Below are 21675 nucleotides of genomic sequence, written 5' to 3'. Positions count from 1 at the left end.
TCCCTGTATTGCAAGCAGCCTCCTCGCTTCACAGAGCTGGACCCTGTGGGCGTCAGAGGGGCGGAGCCTGGGGCGGCCCTTCGGGCCACGCAGTCCCACGCACGGCCGGCAGGTGGCGCTGCGCGGCTGCGCTCTGGGCTCCAGCCCGCTGCGCGCCTCCAGCGGCCGGGCGCCTGGGGTGAGTCCCCGGCAGGACCCTGCGGGGTGGGCGGGCACGGCGGTCCGGCGTCCTCGGTGGGCTTCCCGCACCACCGCCCTCCTTGGCACTCCAGGTTCTCCCCTTCTCTCTCTCCGTCGGTCTCGTCCCAATTTCTTCCCGTCACTCTGGTCCCGCTGCTCAGTTTTGGGCTCGGAAGAGAGGCCAGGCGTGGTCTGCGGGGGAGCCCTAAGCCTGAGGTCCCAGTTATCCCGCGGGGCCATCACTGCCATTAGGGAGGGAGGCGGCGCCGGCGAGGAAGCTCTGGGCCATTGCACAGGCGTAAGACACTCCCGGCCATTCCTCCCTCTCCCCCCGCCCCCCCCCCCCGCACCTCCTCCCCCCAGAGGCACGAACCCATCCTCTGCCTGTGACCAGGCCTCTCCCCACTGCCACACCCCATGGGAGTCACCGCCCCGGCCCAGGCTCCGCCCATCGCCGGGGTGCTGCAGCGGGGAGCTGGACTCCCAGCTCGGAGGAAAGGCCCCTCCTTGCCCAGGGCGGACCGCAAGGTCTCCTGGCCCTCCATCGCAAAGTCCCCGTAGCTAGGGGGCGGGAGAGGGGGAGGACGTGGGGGAGGGGACCGCCCAGACCACCTCCAACCTGACTTCCTTCCGCCTGCTGCCCGCCTCTCCGCCCCCCTCCCCTCTTCCTTCCCCAGAGACCCCAAACAGCGCACAGCTGCTGGGCACCTTTCGGCCACGCTCCTGGGCCTCTGCCTTTGCCTGTTCTGCGTCTCTCCTTGCCTTCATCACAGCGCCCGAGGCTCAGGCTGCAGGAAACTTGGGGAAGAGTTTGCCCAGGAGAGCTGCTGGTTGTTTTACTTGAGGCCCTCCACTCCCACCCTGCTCTCTCTCCCTCATTCCTGTCCTCCGTTTGGAATTTTTACCTGCACAGACCCTCCCTGCGCCTTTATTTATTGTTGTTAACCACTTCCTTTGTTACCCACCCCCTTCCTTGCTCTTGTTACCCTCCCTTGCGTTTTCCGGCTTTGGGGCCTCCTTTGTTACTCTTGGATCCAGCATCTGTGCCTGGGCCCTGGCTGTGACCACATGCCCTGTCCCCCCTCCCTCCAGCGGGGCTGTTCCCCATCCGCCTTCCCTTGCAGGCCGAGTCCTTTGCTGTGGGAGGTAAAAGAAGGCCCAAGGCTGATCAGGAACTTCTGTCCCTGAGCCTTCTGACCCAGGGACCCTGTCCGGGGGTCTCCCGTTGGGCCCCCTCCTTCAGCTCTGACGTGGCCCCAAAGCTACAGACTGTCAGGTCTTGGATGGTCCCCATTGCTCTGGGGTAACCCCTTGGGGTGGTATATGGTAGACTGCACTGCCCACCCGGATCCTCACCGCCTCCTGACGCAGCAGCACTAGGTTGAGTACAGGGAAACCAGTCAGCGGCCAGACAGACAACCTCTGAGCAGGCAAACAGACAAATGGAGGTGGGAACCAGCCGGATGGGAGCCTGTGGCTGCATCAGCCAGGAGCTCAGAGCCGGGGTGGGGGTGGGGAGTAGCCATGAAGGTTTGGCCTAAGTGGCTTTTATGGGCAGCAGCTGGGGTGTGGACACCCAAGGGGCTTTGGCCAGGAGGCTGCCCAGAGGCGGGCCGAGCTTGGGTGGGAGCGGGACCCGGGCTGAGGGCCGGAGGAGCAGCAGGACTGGCCCTGCGAGGAGCCTGCTCCTGCCCCATGGGGAGCTGTGCGGGCCGGCTGTGCCTGACTCCTGGGGACCAGGTATGTGCTGGGGAGGGGTCCCCGGAGGAGGGGGAGCCAGTTGTCTTCCAGTATCTGAAGCTGTGAAGAGTGTGGACTCGGGATCTCTGAACCCTCGGCTCAAGAGGAGCTGGGGAACCCGGCCTGAGACGCTTCCTTTTCCGACCTCAGTCCTGGCCTGTAAAATGGCCTGGGCCGTGCAGGGAGGCTCCAGGTAACATGCACTCAGAGGCAACGATTCTCCACTGTGACCATTGTTGTTAGGTTGGCAGAAGGGGGCACTCCTTCTGGGAGGAGGCAGAGGCTGGGGAGAGTGAGGATGGAGGCGGGGAGGACTGGGGGAGCTTCACTGGTCCCTACGAATGAACACAGCTCCTGTGGGTGCTGACCACGGCCAGGGCTCAGACACCCAAGTCCTCGGCACCTTATATCCCAGGCCAGGATGGGGAGGGGGCAGCAAAGACCCAGACCTTCTCGCCGCAGCCAGACAAGGGTACTTCCTCACCCCACCTGTTCGGCCACCGACAACGGGCCGAGGTCCTGGCACAGGGAGAGGATGCTGGGAATGCATCCGAGTCAACACACACACGGCACAGATCAGGGCACACACTCCTGGGGAGGGCCAGGCAGTCACTCAGGTACTGGCCTCCGTAGATAGGGAGGCCGTCATGGCACTTCCAAACCTCTCCTCTTGCCTGGACTGCGCTGGGCCAGGGCAGCTGTGGGCACGGGAGGGCCCAGATTCACGGGCATCGGTGCTCAGGGTGCTTCCCAAGGAGGGTGGGCAGAGCTGTGACCCTTGTTGTTACCCTTTGTCTCCTGTGTGGGACTCCTTGGGCCCTAGGAGCCTTCTCCATCCCTCTCCCACCTCCCTATCTTGGTGCAGTGCCCTGCATGCAGTAGGTGCTCAATAAATGCGCCTGGAACAGAAGGCAAAGGCGCTGGCGCCAAGGAGGCTGTCCGCAGTGGGAGCGAGGCAGCGGGGTTCCCGGGGATTCTGAACCCCCCGTTCCTGCAGCCAGCCTTCCCCCGGGCTCCCCAGGCCTGGCAGGGCGCCGAGATAGGGGCGAGGCCAGGATGGCTTGGGCCCAGGGCGGGGGCGGAGGGGGCGGGGAAGGGGCGGTGCGGGGGCGGTGTCGCAGCCCGAGCTCCGGCCCCAGCCCGAGGCGACGGGAGGGAGCCGATCGGGAGGCGCGGAAGCCAACGCCGGGTCCCCAGCGCCGCCGGCCGCCGTCGCCTCCGAGCCGCCCGCGCCCCCCGCCTGCCGCCCGGGCTGGGAGCGCCCAGGCCAGCCCCGGCCCGCGGCGGAGAGCAGCGCCATGGCCACCCCGGAGCCGCTGCGGCCGCGCCTGTGCCGCCTGGTGCGGGGCGAGCAGGGCTACGGCTTCCACCTGCACGGCGAGAAGGGCCGGCGCGGGCAGTTCATCCGGCGCGTGGAGCCCGGCTCCCCGGCCGAGGCGGCCGAGCTGCGCGCCGGGGACCGCCTGGTCGAGGTCAACGGCGTCAACGTGGAGGGCGAAACGCACCACCAGGTGGGTGCCCGCGCCCCGTCCCGGCCGGCCGGGGCCCCTCCCCGGGAGCGCGACCCTGGAGGTACCCGGGGCCACCGGCGCGCGCCCAGGCCTCCGCTCCCTGCGCCCGGCCAGGAGGGGGTCTCCCCGGGGCCTGCTGCCCCCCCATCCCCGCCGGAGGAAGTGGGCGACGGGGCCACGGAGGCCGTGGCCGCCGGCCTCCTTCCCAGGCCCCCACCCCCTAAGCTCAGCAGTCCTGCACCTCGGAAGGGGAATCCTGGCAGGGAGGGCCCCGCACTGCGGTCTGGATCTTTGGGCTTGTGCTGGCCTGGGTGGACCATAGGGGACGGGCAACTTGTGTACAACAAGCTTGTACACTCATCCGAGTGTGAGTGTGCGGGTGCAGGTTTCTCAGAGGATCCCCCATGTGGGCAGACAACTATCTACGAGTACGTGGACCCAGGAAGTGTCACAGTAAGGGGGCACACCTGTGTGTGCCTGCATCAGTGCATGTGTATGGACTGGAGTGTGTGCATGTGGATATACGACAGGTCTGCACCTAGGTGTGTGTGTGTGTGTGTGTGTGTGTGTGTGCGTGGACAGGTCTGTTTGCTTGGACATGTGTATGTGAGCTGTGATGTGTGTTGGACATGTGTGTGAGCTGCACTGTGTGTGTGTGTGTGTGTGTCCGGGCCTGCAGGCTGACCCGCTTGGCTGTGTGGAGTCGTCAGTGTGTGTTGGCAGCCAGGGCACTCGTGGGTGTGTTGGGCCGATGGTGCCTGGATCCCAGCGGGAATCACTGCTGGTGACAGCACATTCCTCTCCTTGGAGGCTGCCTGGCCCTGCAGGTGTCACCGGCCGCAGCCCCCGCCTCCTGCAGCTGGAGATGCAGGCCGGAGGGGGGCAGGGTCCCTCTCTGCAGGCTCTGACTCCCGAGGGTGGCCATCTCCCATGGCCGGGGACCCACCTAGCTTGTGTACAGGCTCCTCCGTGTCCCCCCTGCACCTCGGCATCCATGATCCGTTTGGGTGCCCGGCCCTGGGGGCTAGAGATGAACATATTGGTCCTTGGCTGGGACGGGAGCTGAGCTCCCGGGCCCTTGTCTATCCATCTGTCTGCTGTCCTGTCTTCCGCCCAGAATGTCAACCTGATAAGGCTGTTTGCTGAAGGAAGGTGGGGGTCAGGGCTAGAGGGCTTGGCTTAACAGACCACAGGGAGAGGCTGGCAAAGGTGGCACCTGATCTCTGTTGAACAGTCAACTGCACCCTTGCCCCTGCTTGCCCCAGGCTTCTGGGTGCTGGTCTAACAACTTCACAAGCCCTGGCTGGGTAGCAGAGATAAAAAAAAATCTCTCTCCTCTCTCTCAAATAAAATAAAAAATAAGTACTTCAGCCCTGGCTGGTGTGGCTCAGTTGGTTGCACTGAAAGGTCGCTGGTTCTGTTCCTGCTCAGGGCATGTGCCCAGGTTGTGGGCTTGATCCCGGGTGGGGGTGCGTGCGGGAGGCAACCAATTGATGTCTCTCTCTCTCCCTTTCCCTCTCTCTCTGAAAATGAATTTTAAGAAAATTTAAAACAATTTAGAACTCCACACATTCCCGGGAAGGAGGACATGCAGTTATAGCTCCCATCCTACAGATGAGAAAGCTGATGCCTGGAGATGTCGAGTGACTCCGGTACCACAGCTGGGCAGCAGCAGGGTGCTCATGGGGAGAGAGGAGGGGAGGGAAACACGGGTCCGGTTCAGCCCTCCTCCCTGCTGACAGCTTCTGCCAGGCAGCTGGTGGGAGCCCCGTCTGCCCTCCCCAGGCCTTGGGGTGGGGATGGGGTTGCGCAGTGCACCCTCTCCCCGCAAAGCTTACACTGGCCTGCGTGCCCCATGGACACCGCATGCTCTGGACACACAGGCCCGCACAGACACACAGGTGGGCCACATACCACACAGAGCCCCTTCACACCTCTGCCTGCTGGGTCTGAATCCTGCTCACAGCATCCTGTGTGGTGCCTGAGCCGTGCCTTGCCTGCAGGTCCAGCGGGAATGGATCTGTGCTCGTGGTCTGGAGCAAAGAGAGGGCCTAGAAGCTGGGATTTAGACTTCCGTGCTCCACCGCTGAGAAAAACAGAAATGGGCACTGACACGCCCAGACTGACACCCAGGGAGATGCCTCTCTCTGAAACCCAGACGGAGGACAGACCGACACAGATAGACACACGCCTGCACAGTTGCCTCACCCAGCTTCCCACCCCTCCTGGAGGGACCCTGGGCTGAGGCACGGCCTGGGACCACACTGAGGCCCTTGTCGCCTGGGCCCTCCTGTCCGGAGCCCCGGGAGAGGAGGGAGGGAGCAGCTGAGGCCGGGGGTGGGGGGTGGAGCCGGCAGGCCTCTTGGTCCAGCCACCCACCCACCCCTAGTGGGTCAGCCCGGGCCAGCCTTGGGTGGTGCCACTGTCCATGTGCCGCCCGGAGAGCTGGCTGCTGACCCACCGCCACCTGCCTGTCCCAGGTGGTCCAGAGGATCAAGGCCGTGGAAGGGCAGACCCGGCTGCTGGTGGTGGACAAGGAGACGGACGAGGAGCTGCGCCGGCGGCAGCTGACCTGCACCGAGGAGATGGCCCAGCGCGGGCTTCCGCCCGCCCATGACCCCTGGGAGCCCAAGCCGGGCTGGACACGCGCAGGCAGCCTTGGCTCCACGGATGGCCAGAAGGTATGGTAAGGCTCTGCCCACAGGGACCACCCTGGCTTCTCCCAGCCCCATCTTGGCCTCTCAAGGGCAGTCTCTGTTTCCGGTTCCCTCCAGAAGGCACTGTCTCAGTCCCTTCTGCCTCTGAGGGCCCTTCTTTGCCCCTGGTGCCGCCCCTCTTGGCTGTCCTCTGTCTGTGTCAGCTGGGTAGGATGCGGGCAGCCTGGCCGTTCGCCCCCCTGCCCTCTTCCAGGATGCTCAGAGCTGCCTGGTCCAGGTCGGGGCCCCTCTGACAAGGCCCCCTCCCGTGGAGGGGCTAAAAAACCAACCAGGGGAGGGGCTGCTCGGATGCCCTGGGACTATGAGCCCAGCTCTGAGCCTGCGTCTGGTGTTTCTCCGTCCGGCTCTGTCCTTGTGTCTGTCTCCGGGCACCTGGTTGTTCTGTGACGGCCTTGGGGGAGGGGGTTGGGGGCACCAGAGCAGTCTCCTCTCTAAGCCGAGTCCTCATCTGATGGTTTAGAGGCTGGGCACCCCCCTCTTCTCCCTGCCCTCTCCCGTCCTCAGGCGGGAAGAGCTGGGAAAGAATTCACCTCCTTCTAGGTTTCTGGGCCTGGGGTGTGGGGGGTGAGGGTGGGGGAGCGGGGCGCGGTGACCCTGTCTGGGAAGCATCCGGACACTGGGAGGAAGAGCCTGGGGCTGCTAGTCCTCCCTCCTGGAAACCCCATGTGAGTGTCTCTCATGTCCTCTCTCCCGTTTTTATTTCTTTTATTTATTTTTTAAAATATATTTTATTGATTTTTCACAGAGAGGAAGAGAGAGGGGTAGAGAGTTAGAAACATCGATGAGAGAGTCATCGATCAGCTGCCTCTTGCACACCCTCCACTGGGGATATGCCCACAACCAAGGTACATGCCCTAGACTGGAATCGAACCCGGGACCTTTCAGGCCCCAGGCTGACGCTCTATCCACTGAGCCAACCCGGTCCCGGCCCGTTTTTATTTTTTAAGAAAAAATCAGTCCCTTTAGGAGATTCAAGGCCAGGGGTTCCCCAGATCCCACTTTGAAGACCACTGGCCTAAGCCCAGTGGGGGTGTGAGAGCTGAAGTTTCTGGGTGTGCACAGGATCCCCGCGCCTGCCTGACCCTGTGCCCGGGGCCTTTTTGTTCCAAAGGGGTATGTGTGCTCAGGGACAGAGACCCCCTGGGCGGGCTGGAGGGGAGGGCTGTCTCGGGCGTATGGTGCCAGGCCCTGCAGTTTGCATTTTGACCTGGGGCCAGCGGACGCTGGACTAGGGGGTGTTAGGGTCAGATGTGTGATTGCGGGGGGGTCCTGGGAGGGCATGCTCGCACGCCACCCCCAGGAAGTGCCCCTCCTTCCAGACGTTTGTCCATTGACTCGGACACAAACGGCTGAGTTCACCTTCCTGTGGAAAAAGTTCTCCCTCAGCCTTATCTCCAGGATGGGGTGGCCCACCTAGTCCCCGGGTGGAGCCTTCCCCGCTGCTATTTCAGGCGCTGGGGCTGCAGGAAGCCTGGGAGGGGGCTTCCTCCGCGTGTATTTTTAGAGGAGCCGAGGGGGCTGACCGGCAGGTTCCTCTGTGGCCGGAGGATGGAGACCCCACTTTTGTTGGCTGAACTCGGGTCCTCAGAAGGAGGCGCCGGGCCTGGGGGTGTGGGTGGGGCTGTGGGCTCTGCTCTCAGGGGGTGAGGGGAAGTGTGGGGTTTGCTTCGGTGCAGGATGAAGGGCCCACCCACCCCTCGTGCCCTGGGAGGTGAGGGCTGAGCTGGAGGCAGGGCCCTGGAGGGCCACGGATACCCTGTCAGCCGGTTACCTCCTGTCCTGGGGCGGGGAGGAGAGCCGGAGCCGGGGAGGACACTAATGGGGGCTGTCGGGGGCTGTCGGGGCCTTGTCAGTGGTGACTCGGTCCCAGGCCAGACGTGGCTGGGGTGGCTGCATCTTCCGTGCAGCCAATCCCGATAGTGATGAGAGGGGACAGCCCCCCAAAAGCCAGGGCAACCAGCAACCAGTGGTGCCAGGTGGGGGCACTGGTAGACCCTGGCCCTCCTCGTCCTCGCAGGATTTCTGGGCCCCACCCTCTGGTTTGGAGGCCCTTGGGGGCTGAGCGTGAGTGAGTGGTGGCTGCTCGGCAGGGGACCGTGTCCTACAAGAGGGCTCCTCGCTCCTGCCTCCGCCCGGAGCTGCAGCAGGACTGTCTCCTGTTCTGGGTCGGGCTCTTCTCTTACCTCCCTGTCTCCCCAGCCGTGAGTCCAGGGAGCTGGGCAGGGCTTTTCAGCAACTTCCTTCCCTTCTCGGGACGGGACGGAAACCTAGTCAGTGGGGGGGTGGGGCCTGGCTGGAGCCTGAATCAGGGAGGGGGGCTCCGCCACCACCCTGTTCCCCAGAGTGACTCAGCCCCCTGTCCCCACCTGTCCCTGGGGAGCCTGGGCCGCAGTGGGAGGTAGATAAACGGGGTGGCAGCCCGGGCCAGCCAGAGAGCTCAGGCCACGCCGGCTGGATGCTCACCGTCGGCCACTTCCATCCCGCCTCCATGGCCCACTCCTGGAACTCCACGCCGCCCGCCCAGGTCTCAGGAGCCCCTCCAGCGAGCCCAGCCCAGGGGCTTGTGCAGGTTAGGGGTGGTGGGGGCGGGGGGGCAGTGAGGACCCCAGCAGCCCGTTTAGCCTGTGTCCCCCAGGGTTAGGAGAGGGGACCCTGCTGTGAGCACGCTGGACCCTGAACAATGGGGCTTTTCTCAGCCAGTGCTGGTGAGTCACCATCTGGGGGGGGGGGGGCACAGCCTGGCTCCTGGGGTACCCCCAGGCCAGCCTCTTTGTCTGGTTACAGGCACAGCTGGGAGGCCAGGGCTTGTCCAGTTCTGGGGCGGCCCTGCTGGGAGCCGTGGGAGCCGTGGGAGCCTGAGGGCCTGGCTGGGAGAGGGCAGGAAGTGCTCTGAGCCAGGGCTGGGAGTGAGGAATGCGAGCAATGCGCGGCCGCCTGCGCCCCCTCCAGACCCACTGTGGCTGCTCTCCCGCGGGGCTCCCCTGCCAGGTCATGGCACTGCAGCCCCTGGGTGTGCGTCCAGTGCCAGGTTTGGGGCTCCGTGGGCCCTGGTCTCTCATTAGGAGAGAGGTTAGAGCTAGACATTCGGAGAAAACTCCTGGCTGAGTGCTGAGAGGCAGCTGTGCTGGATTGAGGTAGGGATGGCCGGTATGGTGTTGAACCCAGATGTGACTTCAGATTGGCCTTCTGGCCCGGGATGCCCCCAAATCTGTGCCCCCTCCCAATTACTTTTGGGGGCCTTGACAGATCCCTCCCTGGAGGTTCATGTGGGGGGTGTAGGAAGAGGCCACAGGGCCCCACAGCACGGGGCCCTCCTTTCACAGGTGTGGGCGGCCTTATGTGACTGTATAGCGTGTTGGCGAACATGTGTTTGGGTGTCTGGTCTCTTTGACCGTGGGCTGTGCCCCTGCTGCCTGGGCCCGTGCCCACACTCCAGGCACGGTCATGTCCCACGTCCAGGCTCCAAGCTTGGCCCTGGCCCCGGCCCTACTCTGTCCCAGCCAGCCTTGGGGGGCCCGTGCTCAGCGGCCTGGACTTAGAGGCGCCTCTGGGGAGGCGTGGGCCCTCCTCAGAGCTGCACACTTGCACCTCGAGGTGTGTCTGTGAGTCTCCCACCCTCCAGTTCAGACCCTGTTGCCCAGCTGAGGCCCCGGGGCGCTGAGGAGCAGCAGCTTTGTCCCTGGCCTGCAGTGGGGGTCCCCAGGGGGCTCTAGGCAGTCTCTGGGGGTCAGGGAAGGGGTCTTGGAGGAAGGGCACAGGCTGGACAGGAAGAGGGTGCGCCTGACAGGCAGGCAGTGCCTGCAGGAACGACACTTTTGCTCCCACAGCTGGGTGGCCACCAACTGGCAAGCCAGAGCATTCACGGTCAGATTTGGGGTTTGGAGTCAGGTTGCAGGCCCGGAGGCCGGAATGGCCCAGGGGGTGGGCGGGGCTGTAGGGGAGGAGGTACCCAAGGCCTGGAGACCTTCCCTGAGGGTCACCGCCCAGCCTGACCCAGGGTCCCCCCTGCACCCTTAAGGGAGGGGCCCGGTGAGCACCCTTTCACCGGCACCCGCCCTGGAGCCCGAGCATCCGGGGAAACCTGAGCCGCCGCCTGCCCGCTCACTCCGGCCACCGCCATGTTTAATTGAGCGCTGGTCGCCGCTGGCCACTCGGCACTGTGGTCCCTGACGGCCCCGGGCCCCACGGGGTGGGGGTGCTGGGGCCTGGCCACAGCCCTCCTGCAGGATGCCAGAGGTAAAGCGAGGCAGGGCCCTGGGATGTCGGTGGGGGACCCTCGGCACCACAGGCCCCTGGGTCTCAGCAGGGAGGGCGCAGGGCAGGCCCCGCCTCGGGCCTGTCCCTGGGCTCCTGCCGCTGCAGCCCAGCCGGTCATCCTCCGTCTCTGGGCGAGGAGGGGGTAGGGTGGAGGTGAGGGTGGCTCCAGCTTGCTCTGGAATGTGAAAGCAAACACAGTCGCACTGCCACCAGCCTGTGGGAGAGAAAACAAAACTGCCGAGAGCTGAGGACTCTGCGAGCCCTGCACTCGCAGGGGGAGTGGGGGAGGGGGCTGCAGGCAGGGCCCGTGAGGACGGCCTGGTGTGTCTGTGTAGCATGTTTGCGAACATGTGCTTGTTTGGAGAACTGGGACACTGAGCTGAGTGGCAGCGGGTCTCTCCTGGCCTCTCCTAGGACGCTGGCCTGAGCTCAGTGCTGCCCTGGCCTCTTCACTCTCCCATCGTCCCTAAGGCCCCTGGCCCTGTCGGGTCATTTTGGGGTTTGGGAACTGAGACTTTGCAGCTGGAGCTCAGTCACAGGCAGCCTCATGCCACCCCCCACCGGGTGTGGGCGTGCGGTGTTTGTCTCTGCCACTGTGCAGGGCCAGATGCCCAGCCCAGCACACTGCTGTGCCGCACACGGGGGGGGGGGGGGGCGCGGAGGGGGGCAGGGGCTTTGGGGGTGTCAGTGGCCTCTGGGGAGGGAGACCGGAGCGGAAGGTTGTCCCGTGTCCCTGCAGGAGGTCAATGGGCCCCCGAGGGAGCTCCGCCCGAGGCTCTGCCACCTTCGAAAGGGCCCTCAGGGCTATGGCTTCAACCTGCACAGCGACAAGTCCCGGCCAGGACAGTACATTCGCTCAGTGGACGTGGGCTCGCCGGCTGCCCACTCCGGCCTCCGTGCCCAGGATCGACTTATTGAGGTACCCACCCCCAAGGCTTTGGGGGGGCTGGTGCCTGTGTTCGTCTGTGCCCGTGTCCCCTGTGTGTGTACATGTCTATGCCGGTGTCCCCCGTGTGCGTGTCTGTGCCTGCGTCCCTGTATGCATGTCTGTGCCCGTGTCCCCCGTGTGCGTGTCTGTGCCCGTGTCCCCCGTGTGCGTGTCTGTGCCCGTGTCCCCCATGTGTGTGCATGTCTGTGCCCGTGTCCCCCGTGTGCATGTCTGTGCCCTTGTCCCTCGTGTGCACGTCTGTGCCCGTGTCCCCTGTGTGTGTACATGTCTATGCCGGTGTCCCCCGTGTGCGTGTCTGTGCCCGTGTCCCCCATGTGTGTGCATGTCTGTGCCCGTGTCCCCTGTGTGCATGTCTGTGCCTGTGTCCCTTGTGTGTGTGCATGTCTGTGCCCATGTCCCCAATGTGTGTGCATGCCTGTACCGTGTCCCCTGTGTGCATGTCTGTGCCTGTGTCCCCTGTGTGCATGTGTATGCCCATGTCCTCCATGTGCACATCTGTGCCTGTGTCCCCCATGTGTGTGCATGTCTGTGCCCATGTCCCCTGTCTGTTTGCACGTCTGTGCCCGTGTCCCCATGTGTGTGCATGTCTGTGCCCGTGTCCCCTGTGTGTATGTCTGTGCCCGTGTCCCCCATGTGTGTGCATGTCTGTGCCCGTGTCCCCCATGTGTGTGCATGTCTGTGCCCGTGTCCCCTGTGTGTGTGCGGGCCCCAGGTCCTCCCTGGGAGGAGGGGACTTTCTGGGAACTTGAGCTGGCATTCCTCCTGCTGCCGTGGCTGGTGACAACATCGATGAATATTTGATGCCACACCTGGCCGGGCGGCTGGGGGGCTGGTGGGGGCCCGCCCTCAGGCTGCCCTGTGCTGCCGGCGGCAGGTGAACGGGCAGAACGTGGAGGGACTGCGCCACGCCGAGGTGGTTGCCAGCATCAAGGCGCGAGAGGATGAGGCCCGGCTGCTGGTGGTGGACCCGGAAACGGACGAGCACTTCAAGAGGCTGCGGGTGACGCCCACGGAGGAGCACGTGGACGGTGGGTGCTGCCCCGGGGGTCCCGGGTGGGAGGGGGAGCGCGGGGGCTGGGCAGCCCTTGACACACTGTCCCCCCACAGGTCCACTGCCATCCCCTGTCACCAATGGGACCAGCCCTGCCCAGGTGAGAGGATGGGTGGGGTGGGCTGGTGGGTCCAGGACACTGGAGTGACCCCTCTAGGGGTCCCCAAGCCTGACAGAGCTCCCCCACATTTGTCCTTGTGTATGTGAGGTTGTGACGCCCAATCTGGCCGGACACTCCCGGCTGTAACGCCCTCTGTGGATCCTGTCCTGGGCCGGCCACACCCCAGCCCCACACGGCACTCGGCCCCGGGGCTACTGCCCTGGCTGTTCCCTCTGCCCAGCGCGGTCTGGCTACCTGGAGAGTCCGTCTCTCCTCAGGGAGCTTCCCTGGCTTCGCCCCAGGTACCGCGCATGGGGGTGATTCATGCATCAAAATAGCTCCTCCCCGTTGTGCATTGGCCAGGGCCGCCTGCCTGTGCACCCTTTAGTGCCCAGTGTCCTACCTACACTAAGCCTGGAGCACAGCAGAGGCTCGGTGCCCACTGCCGAATGGAGGGATAAATGCAGCTCTGTGTCTGTGTGTGCATGTGTGTGTGTGCGTGTGCGTGTGTGCGTGTCTGTGTGTGAGTGTGTGTGGATGTGTGCGCGCTAGTGACAGGACAGGGCAGGGCCTCTGAAGCTACCACACCTTGCCCTTGGTTTCCCAGCTCAATGGTGGCTCAGTGAGTTTATCCCGAAGTGATCTGCCTGGCTTAGACGAGGACAGTGAGGTAGCAAATGTCCATCCACTTCCTCTGCCGTGCTCACACTCTGGGGGGGCCAGAGAGGCCTTCGGGGTGGGTATGAATGGAGCTTTGCACCGGGGCAGTGGGGCCACTGCCTCCAGGAAGCCCTCCTGGGCTCGCTACCTCAGCCCCGCCCGGCGGCCTCAGGCGTGAGCTCCCCGGAAAGGTTATCGGTGTGGGGGCCCGGGCCGGGCTCACCCTGGCTGCCTGCCCGCCCCGCCCCAGGGCCGCAGCGGCTGGAAGCACGACCCTTTCCAGGAGGGCGGCCTCCAGCTGAGCCCCACGGCGGCTGAGGCCAAGGAGAAGGCGAAAGCCACCAGGATCAACAAGCGGGCCCCGCAGATGGACTGGAACCAGAAGCGTGAGATCTTCAGCAACTTCTGAGCCCCTCGCCGCCTGCGCGCTGGACCCGGGCCTCCTCCCTGCACGGACCTCGGGCTCCCTCCTCGGACCAGAGCTCCCGCGCCTCAGTGGACTGGAGGAGGTGCCGCCGCCACCCCCAGAAGCCGTGGTGGTCCCACCGCCACCCAGGAACCAACCCGAGCCCAGTGAGTCCCTGTCCTGGCCCCCTGCCGTCCTCGTGGGTGCTGGGGGCGCGCGGCAGCCAGGCCGGGGAGAGGGAGCCCCGGTGTGAGACGCTGAGGGAGGAGCGGCGTGACCCGGGGCCGGGCTCTGCCGCTCTGCCGGGGCCTGCTGACTTAAAGGAATTTGTGGTTTTGCTTTTTTTTCCAAAAGGAGCTCCAGCTCCACACATGTTTTCACTTAATACCAGAGCCCCGCCCCCGCCAGGACATGTTCTCTAAATAATCGCAATAAAACAAACCTTTCTCTACAGACCATTTCCTCCCCACCCTTCCTTCTTGGCGGCAGCCGTGCCGGTGGGAGCCCCGGCAGCTTCCTGGGCTGCGGTAGTGGGCAGGCTGATGGAGGGGCTTCAGGTGAGGCTGGGGGCCAGATGTGGCGACAGAAGCTTCCCCCAGCCTCGTCTCTGCCTTCTCTGCTGTGGGGGTTCACCAGGCCAGGTCCCCCAGGTCCCCACCACACCGGGGGCCCGGGAGGCAGGTCTGGGCTCTCGGAGGGGCCTGAGGATGGAGGCCTCCTGCCCCGGAAGAGGGCAGGCTCCGGACAGGCCCCTTGCTCCTCTGCCACGGCCCCCAGGCTCGGGGAGTGTGGCCGGGGGAGAGCCCACCCCAGGGGTGACTCCAGGCTCTGGGCTTGGCCCCTGCCTGGCACCCTCCCCCCCGCAGACCCCACAGACTCTGCCCTGAAACCCGCCGACATTGCTGTCTGCCCTGCAAGCCATAGCGCATCGGCGCCCTCGGAATAAACCCGCCTTCCTCACACCCTGGCTGCCTCTGTGCTTCCTCGGGGGGCGGGGGACGCAGGAAGGTAGCAGCCCAGCAGCCCCAGCCCTGAATCTCAGCTGCTGGAAACAGGTCTCGTACTTTGTTTTTAATCCTGACCCGAGGATATTTTTTCCCCACTGACTTCTAGAGTAGAAGGGAGGGAGGAGGGGGAGAGAGACACATTGATTGGTTGCCTCCTGCACAGGCCCCTACCGCCTGGGGAACCTGCAACTGAGGTACATGGCCTTGACTGGGAATCAAACCCACAGCCCATTGGTCTGCGGGTCGCTGCTCTAACCACTGAGCAACAGGTCTCATTCTTAAACCTCCTCTCTCTGAATCCATCCACCTCGAAGCCAAGTCCCAACTCTTCTCAGCTCTTGCTTCCCTCTCCCCCTGCCCTCACCGGACTTGGGATCCCTTCCCTTGGAGCCCTGCCCTCCTCTCACCCGAGGCCCTTGCTCACCTCCTCTTCCTGGTGAGGCCCAGCTGCCTTGCCAGCACCTCCTCTGTGATGCTTTCTGGGCCCCTGGCACCCCTGCCTTCATACAGCCCCCAGCAGGTAAAGGTCAGGCCTCGTGCCCCGTGGCACCCAGCCTGGCTTCCCGGTGTTCTTAGAGGCCAGGTGGCTCGGTGAGCACTGGGGACAGGGCCTCCGGCAGCGGCAGGCTCTCAGGGTGAGTTCAGGAGAGGGGTGTTTCTGGGCCCTCCGCCAGCAGCTGAGGGAGGGAGGAAGCCCAGGCCTCCAGCGTCACCAGCAGCTTCTCCACAGCTGGCCCCGGCTGGCTCCCATGATCCATCTCTCCAGCCGGAGCTCCTGCGCCCACCCCCACGTCCACAGCCCAGGCTGTCACGTCCACATGCTGGCCTCCCTGGGGCAGGAGTCAGACAGATCCCAACTGTTACAAAACCCCAAACTTTATTAGGAACAGCTCCCCCACAAAGTTGCAAAATAGACGTGGCCCTCAGAGTCCCGTGCAGCTGCGCTCAGGGCTTCAGAGTCCCTGGGCAGATGGGCACAGGGTCTGGTTGAGGCAGGTCTGGCATCGAGGGCGCACAGGCAGACAGATCTGCTGGCCAAAGCCCACCAACAGTCCGTTAACCTCATGCCACAGGTCCCTGTGGGGGGGAGAGGGTTAATGCAGAGCGAGAGAGAGAGAGAGAGAGAGAGAGAGAGAGAGAGAGGAGGGAAGCCAAAGGGGAGCCCACCCTCCCTGCAGCAGCACCTGGGCAGCCAGTCCTCCAGGGCTGTACGGGTCTGCTCCGGGGACTTGGTCGCCTTCCTGGTCCACCGGAGTCGGTTGGCGATTCTGTGCACGTGTGTGTCCACTGCTGCTTGGAGACAGGGTGGGGTGAGTGTGGGGCAGGTCCACACACCCCGTTCTTGCCCGTGGTCCCACCCATGAGCCCAGGTTGGTGAGTGGCCCTGGCTTCCCACCCAGAGCTCTGAGGGCCCCTAACTACACAGCAATGGCCAGACGTGAGGGTGGGTCACCAGGCCACCACTGCTGCTGGGCAGGGGCTGCAGCCAGGTACCGGAGGGCGTGGGCCCTCATGTGGGGTGCAGGGAGCAGTGCCTCTTCCGCTGGCTGTGGTGCCAGCAGGAGGCTACTGCCTGCAGAGCCAGCACTTGTAAGGAACAGAGGGGGCAGCCCAGCCAGGCCAGCTGCAGCCCCTGCTCCCCTGCACAGCCACCCCAGGGCCCAGCCTGGGCACCCAGTCACCCAGGCCCCCTTGCCCAGCTACCTGCCATCCCTCTCCTCCTAATGTCAAGGAGAAAGCCGGTCCCTGTATCAGCTTTCTGTCCTGCTGCTAACAAGCCCAGGGAGAGGGTTCCTCCCTTGGATCCTCGTGCCTCAGTTTCCCCTTCCATTACATGGAGGTGACTGTGCTCCCGAGGCCCAACCGAGGGCCACACCACTCTGTGGGAGCCTCCTGTGGGCTGGTCCAGGAGGGCAACTGTGGCCGAAGCTCAGAGGGGCCAGGCGCCTTGCCCAAGGCCACCCAGGTGGGGAGGCAGAGCTGGGATCAGCTTTCTCATGAGGCAGCTTCTCCTGGGGAAGCCCCTGGGAGGCAGAGCCTGCTCTCCCCAGGGTTTCCCCCTGGGTGACCAGAAAGGATGACATTCTGACACGCCGGTTAGGGCGGCGGCAGGGGGCCCTTCACCCACAGACCTGCCAGACCATTCCCGGGGAAGAGCAGCTGAGGACGGCAGCCCAGATAAGCTCAGGGTTTGCTGAGAAGCTGGCATCTTCAGAAGCCTAGGGGAGGCTCTGCCCGGCCCCCTCCTCGGCCCAGCCCTGGCTCTCCGGGCTGCCATCCCTCGCTCCTGTCTCCTCGTGGGCAGTGCTGGAAGAGGGCCCCCACCCAGGGGGCAGGCTACACAGGCTGTGGAAGCTGAGGGGAGTCCCAGCCCCGCCTCTGGAGGCCCAGAGAGGCACTGTGGTTGGGGCGCACGGAGAGGTTACGGGTCAAGCCTTGGGCGGGCCGGGCCTGCTGCTGGGGCCTCAGAAGCCCCAACTCTCTGGGCAAAGACCTCAGGAAGCAGCCGCTGCACCCTGACCCAGATCCTGTCTCCATCCAGAGGTCCTCCGATGCCGGGCTGCTAGGCCCGGGCCCAGGAGAGGGATTCCAGGAAGGGGCTCCCCCGCTCCCAGCTCTCCTCCCCATCCTCCTAGCCCCGTGGTCAGCAAACTGTGGCTCGCGAGCCACATGCAGCTCTTTGGCCCCTTGAGTGTGGCTCTTCCACAAAATACCACGGCCTGGGCGAGTCTATTTTGAAGAAGTGGCGTTAGAAGAAGTTTGAGTTTGAAATTTAATCATTGTACTGCTGATATTTGGCTCTGCTAACTAATGAGTTTGCCGACCACTGGCCTAGCCCACCCCTCCTCTCCCTGGGTTCCCCTGTCTTCACAGCATCACCCTAATAGCCCACACTCATTCCAGAGCCTCCTGCTCTGGTCCTCTCCCACCTCATGGCTCAACAGACGCTGTTCTGCCTGGAACATTGCTCTTTCTCTTGGCCCCGCCTTACCCTTCAGCTCTTGGATGAGTATCGCATCCCCAGACACCGAGTCCACCCCCAGAGCCCAGCAGAGTAGGTGCTCAGCAGATGGATTCGTGCTCATCTCAGGCGGGACAGGCCTAGCTCGGTGCTGGCAATATCTTTCTGACCCTTTGGGCTGAGTGGTGGGTGAGGAGACCTGAACTGGGGTTACCGGTCAGAGGGTGTGGGGAACCCTGACAGCAGTCAGAGAGCTCGGAGCTGGCCCCACCCTCCTCATGGGCACATGCCACTCACCAATGCCTGACACAGTTCCCCAGGCCACGGCCATGGCCAAGTGCGCCATTTTAGGCCCCACGCCTGGCAGTGCCACCAGCTCTGCCACAGAGGCTGGGATGTCCCCACCATACTTCTGCTGCAGGATGGCACTGGTCTGCTTGATGTACTTCACCTTGCTCTGAAAAATGGGGGGAGGGGGTCAAGTGCTGGAGGTGGGAGTGGAGTCCAACCTGGGAGGACAAGACCCCAAGAAGAACCACAGGTGCCCAAAGCTTCCCAGGACACACTCAGAGTGTGTACCTGTCCCCCTAGGACAGCGAGCCGCAGTTTGCCTCTCTGTTGGCTAATGAGTTTGCCGACCACTGCCCTAGGAGGTAGGAATGAACCAAGGAAACAGGCAGCCTGAGGGAGGCCTAATGCCTGCCTGCCTTCCACCTGTTTGGGCCAATGGCATATCTTTGGGGTCCAGCTTGGGCTCCCCCCGCCCCATCGTTACCCCCAGAGCCCAGGCAGGCTAAGCAGGCCCGGCCATGCCAGAAGCTGGGCTCAGCAGCACCTGGACCTTCAGGAAGGAAGGCTGGAGTCTGGGGTTCCCTGCCTGCCAACAGGCCAGCGGGGCGGTTCCCATCCTGTGCCTGAGCAGACAGGGCTATTTAAAACCCATCTGACACACTGCAGCCGCACCAGTGCCTAGGGAAGTGCCACACCCGCCTGGCCCCCTTCAACAGAGCTGCCTCCCTGGCCATCCTGGGCTGCAGCCTCTCGAGGGGAGGGCGTGACACTCCAGGGAAGCTCGGAGTAAACAAAGGGAACGCTGGACGGGCAGCCTCAGTGAGAAAGGGAAGGGCCGGGCAGCTGGGTGGGGAGGTGGAGGAAGGAAGGGGTGGGCTGCAAACAGGAAAGGCCAAGGAGTTCCGAGGCCTGGACTTGAGGCCCCCCTGCCTGGCCCCCCGCGGGCTGCTCAGAGGGACAGGGGGAACTCCAGTGAGAACTCACATTCAGGCCCCTGTGGCCAGAAATGTCCAACCCAGCCTCCTGCCACCCCCAGCCGCCCTCCAGCCGCCCTCAGCGCCCCAGTGTCTTTTCCAGGCCAGTGGCAACCCTGGCCCCGGTTGCCCCAGGCTGGGCTCACCCTCCAGAAGCCCACGGGGTAGATGAGTGTGCCCAGGGTGCTGTCGTCTGTCTTCAGGATGTTATCCACCGTCAGGCCGCGGGCCCGCAGCCGCTGCATGGCACCTGCCGTCACCTGGTCTTTGGTCTGGCTGGACAGCATCAGGGACAGCAGCACCTGGTACCTCCGCACCTGCTCACAGTGACAGGGACCAGAAAGATGGTCGGTCCCGGGTGCTCACTGTGCGCCAGGCTCTAGCCACGTCCTTTACCCACGTGGGAACAGACCGGACACCAGCTTCCTCTCCACCTTGGCCAATGCGGGGAGATGTGTGGGGTCTGGTCTGGGCCTGCTTTTCATCTCTATCATGGGGACAATAATAATAGCACCTGCCTCTCAGCATCACTGTGAAGCGTAAATGAATGTTCACTACACTCAGACGCGTACCTGGCACAGAGTCAGTGCAGCAACCACTGGCTGTTACTGTTATCTCTATGTGAATGATGCTACTAACCATTTCTGCAGACAAGCGAACTGAGGCCCAAGTCACCCAGTGAAAGAACTGGGATTAGATTCACCTTGATCAAAGGACCAGGCTCTGGGCTAAAGAAATGCCAAAACCGGTGAGAGCGTCGGCCTGCGGACAGAAAGGTCCCGGGTTCAATTCTGGTCAAGGGCATGTACCTTGGTTGTGGGCACATCCCCAGTAGGGGGTGTGCAAGAGGCAGCTGATCGAAGTTTCTCTCGCATCAATGTTTCTAACGCTCTATCCCTCTCTCTTCTTCTCTGTAAAAAAAAAAAAAAAAAAAATCAATAAAATAAAAATTAAAAAAAAAGAAGTGCAAAAAACTCTTTCTCTATCAGCAAATTTACTGAATACAGTGCAGGCAGAAGGCAGAGCACGAGGCCTCATGCCACAGGGCCCCCTGACCTGTGACTGGCCACAATGAAGCAGGTGATGCTGCCCAGTGAGTGCCCTGGGTGCCAGGTGTGCATCCTCTCAGGGTGGTGTCAGCAAAGAGCTGCCAGGTGTCAGGCCTGAAAGGAACCAAGCGTCTTGTTCAGAAGAGGGTCACCAGGCAGCCGCGGCCCTCCCTACCTCCGGGGGAACACTGGGGTCGTAGCAGTGCTCAGCCCCCAGCTGGTCCACAGGTGCGTCCTTCTCACTCCTCATGGTGCGGATGTTTGCCAGCTGCTGCTGCCAGTCCTGAGGCTCCCAGCTTGGCACCTTGAAGCCCTCTCCTTTCTCACCATCTGAGGCTTCATACGCCACCTTCAGGCGTTGTGCCTTCCGCTGACGCTTCATGGGGTGGTGGCTTTTCCTTCCTTCTGCAAAAAGATGTCGCTTCAGTGGCGGACATAGGTAAGGATAAGGTGTTGCCCTAACTGCTCTCTCATCACTCATCATTCATTCTTTATATATATATATATATATATATATATATATATATATATATATATATATATATATATATATTGAATTTTTACAGAGAGGGAGAGGGATAGAGTTAGAAACACCAATAAGAGAGAAACATCCATCAGCTGCCTCCTGCACGCTCTCCACTGGGGATGTGCCTGCAACCAAGGTACATGCCCTTGACTGGAATCGAACCTGGGACCTTTCAGTCTGCCAACGCTCTACCCACTGAGCCAAACCAGTTTTGGCACATCATCTCATCATTCTTTTGACAAGAATCCATCATCCATCATCTACTACTGGGGAGGGGGTATGCTGTCTTCTGTAGCACACACCGGGATAAGTCAGCCTTCTTTGTGCCGCTCCCCCCCCCCCCCCCCCCCTTCCAAGTCCAAGTTAACAGATGAGAACTCTGGTTTAACAGCCTCTACCATGATGCCCCTTAATCTAGTCTCCACACTGTCAGAGAGAACTTTGTAAGATCAAAATTGGATTGTGTCACTTCCTGTGTTAAAATCCTCATTGGTTTTTCCTTGTGCTCATAATGAACATAAACTCTGTCCTGGCATCAAAGCTCCTGCCTATCTGGCTGTACTTGTCCCCTGCCTCTTCCTTCTGGCCCCAGTTCCTCCAGCTGTGCTTCTGGTGGGTATCCTTTTCTGGACTACCCCGGGGGTCTTTGGGTGCCTATGGGAATCCCCTTCTGGCCAATCCTGCAGACATCACTCTCTAGCAAGGAGAGAGAACTTCTGGCTAAGGATGTCTTGGGCACCTGACTTCTCTGAGAGGTAAGCAGCTACGACAATAGGGCCAATCTGCCCCACAGAGAGCTTTGGCGCAAGTGGACCATTCCAGGTCAGGCTGCTGACACCCAGAGAAAGTCCTAGTTTAGGATGAGGGTCGGAGTAGTGTGAGCTCCTGGAACCCAGCCCTTGACTCCTGGGAAAAGGGTGACTCCTGGGAAAAGGGTGCTCCTGGGAACCCAGCAGCATGTAGGGCCGAGGAACTTGCTTGCTGCCGCCGGGTCTTTGGCGTTCAATGCCCGGAACCCACCCCGCCGCGCAGCTCGGAGCCCTCCAGGGCGGCTCGGGACTCCAGCCCTCGGTCCCTTACAGTTTCCTCCCTCTCCCCTCCTCCCTTTCCCTGGCCGCGTCGTGGCGCTACCTGCAGCCGACTTTCCCCTTGGGAGCGGCACGGCCTCTTCCCCACTCCCCCTCAGCCCGACCCCAGGTCCCCGGCTCCAGCTGCGGGTCACCATCCTCGTGCCTGCGGTGTTCATGTTGAACTCTTGCGGACTACACATCCCGGCGGCCCCGCGGCGCTGTCAT

General features: G+C 63.0%; 2 protein-coding genes across 9 annotated transcripts; one reads left to right on the top strand and one right to left on the bottom strand.

Annotated features, from left to right (window-relative positions):
- The first annotated feature begins 3040 nt into the window (after window positions 1-3040).
- On the top strand, window positions 3041-19150 carry SLC9A3R2 (SLC9A3 regulator 2). 5 transcript variants are annotated; one of them, XM_036409150.2, is made up of 8 exons: window positions 3047-3431; window positions 5912-6112; window positions 11145-11324; window positions 12229-12382; window positions 12462-12505; window positions 13113-13170; window positions 18974-18977; window positions 19096-19150. In XM_036409150.2, the coding sequence occupies exons 1-8, from the start codon at window positions 3219-3221 to the stop codon at window positions 19133-19135; spliced, it is 894 nt and encodes a 297-aa protein (XP_036265043.1). In that variant the 5' UTR covers window positions 3047-3218; the 3' UTR covers window positions 19136-19150. The 5 variants fall into 5 exon arrangements, with proteins under 5 accessions (XP_036265045.1, XP_036265043.1, XP_036265041.1 ...); XM_036409148.2 differs by lacking the exons at window positions 18974-18977; window positions 19096-19150 and adding an exon at window positions 13416-13711 and having other exon boundaries at window positions 13113-13175; XM_036409152.2 differs by lacking the exons at window positions 5912-6112; window positions 18974-18977; window positions 19096-19150 and adding an exon at window positions 13416-13711 and having other exon boundaries at window positions 3041-3431; window positions 13113-13175.
- On the bottom strand, window positions 15437-21672 carry NTHL1 (nth like DNA glycosylase 1). 4 transcript variants are annotated; one of them, XM_045571444.1, is made up of 7 exons: window positions 21512-21672; window positions 20030-20259; window positions 19240-19290; window positions 18952-19122; window positions 17838-17997; window positions 15763-15868; window positions 15437-15655 (listed from the first exon to the last, which is right to left on the bottom strand). In XM_045571444.1, exons 1-7 carry the CDS (start codon window positions 21648-21650, stop codon window positions 15532-15534), a joined length of 981 nt encoding a protein of 326 aa, XP_045427400.1. In that variant the 5' UTR covers window positions 21651-21672; the 3' UTR covers window positions 15437-15531. The 4 variants fall into 4 exon arrangements, with proteins under 4 accessions (XP_045427400.1, XP_045427399.1, XP_036265047.1 ...); XM_045571443.1 differs by having other exon boundaries at window positions 15437-15606; XM_036409154.2 differs by lacking the exon at window positions 19240-19290.
- Between the last annotated feature and the right edge of the window lie 3 nt (window positions 21673-21675).

This window comes from Pipistrellus kuhlii, unplaced genomic scaffold (assembly GCF_014108245.1).
Source record: "Pipistrellus kuhlii isolate mPipKuh1 unplaced genomic scaffold, mPipKuh1.p scaffold_m20_p_4, whole genome shotgun sequence".
NCBI classification, from domain to species: Eukaryota; Metazoa; Chordata; class Mammalia; order Chiroptera; family Vespertilionidae; genus Pipistrellus; species Pipistrellus kuhlii.
The sequence above is the reverse complement of the archived record's forward strand: the minus strand, read 5'-3'. Positions and strand labels throughout refer to the sequence as shown.

Excerpts from the sequence above, each read along its gene's own strand:
- SLC9A3R2 (XM_036409148.2), top strand. The coding sequence starts at position 3,219 with ATGGCCACCCCGGAGCCGCTGCGGCCGCGCCTGTGCCGCCTGGTGCGG. Across the intron at positions 12,383-12,461 it reads CACGGAGGAGCACGTGGACG|GTCCACTGCCATCCCCTGTC; the intron begins GTGGGTGCTGCC and ends GTCCCCCCACAG. Across the intron at positions 12,506-13,112 it reads ATGGGACCAGCCCTGCCCAG|CTCAATGGTGGCTCAGTGAG; the intron begins GTGAGAGGATGG and ends TTGGTTTCCCAG.
- NTHL1 (XM_045571443.1), bottom strand. The coding sequence starts at position 21,650 with ATGTGTAGTCCGCAAGAGTTCAACATGAACACCGCAGGCACGAGGATG. Across the intron at positions 15,869-17,837 it reads GGGAACTGTGTCAGGCATTG|CAGTGGACACACACGTGCAC; the intron begins GTGAGTGGCATG and ends GTCTCCAAGCAG. Across the intron at positions 15,607-15,762 it reads CTGGAGGACTGGCTGCCCAG|ATCTGTCTGCCTGTGCGCCC; the intron begins GTGCTGCTGCAG and ends TTTGGCCAGCAG.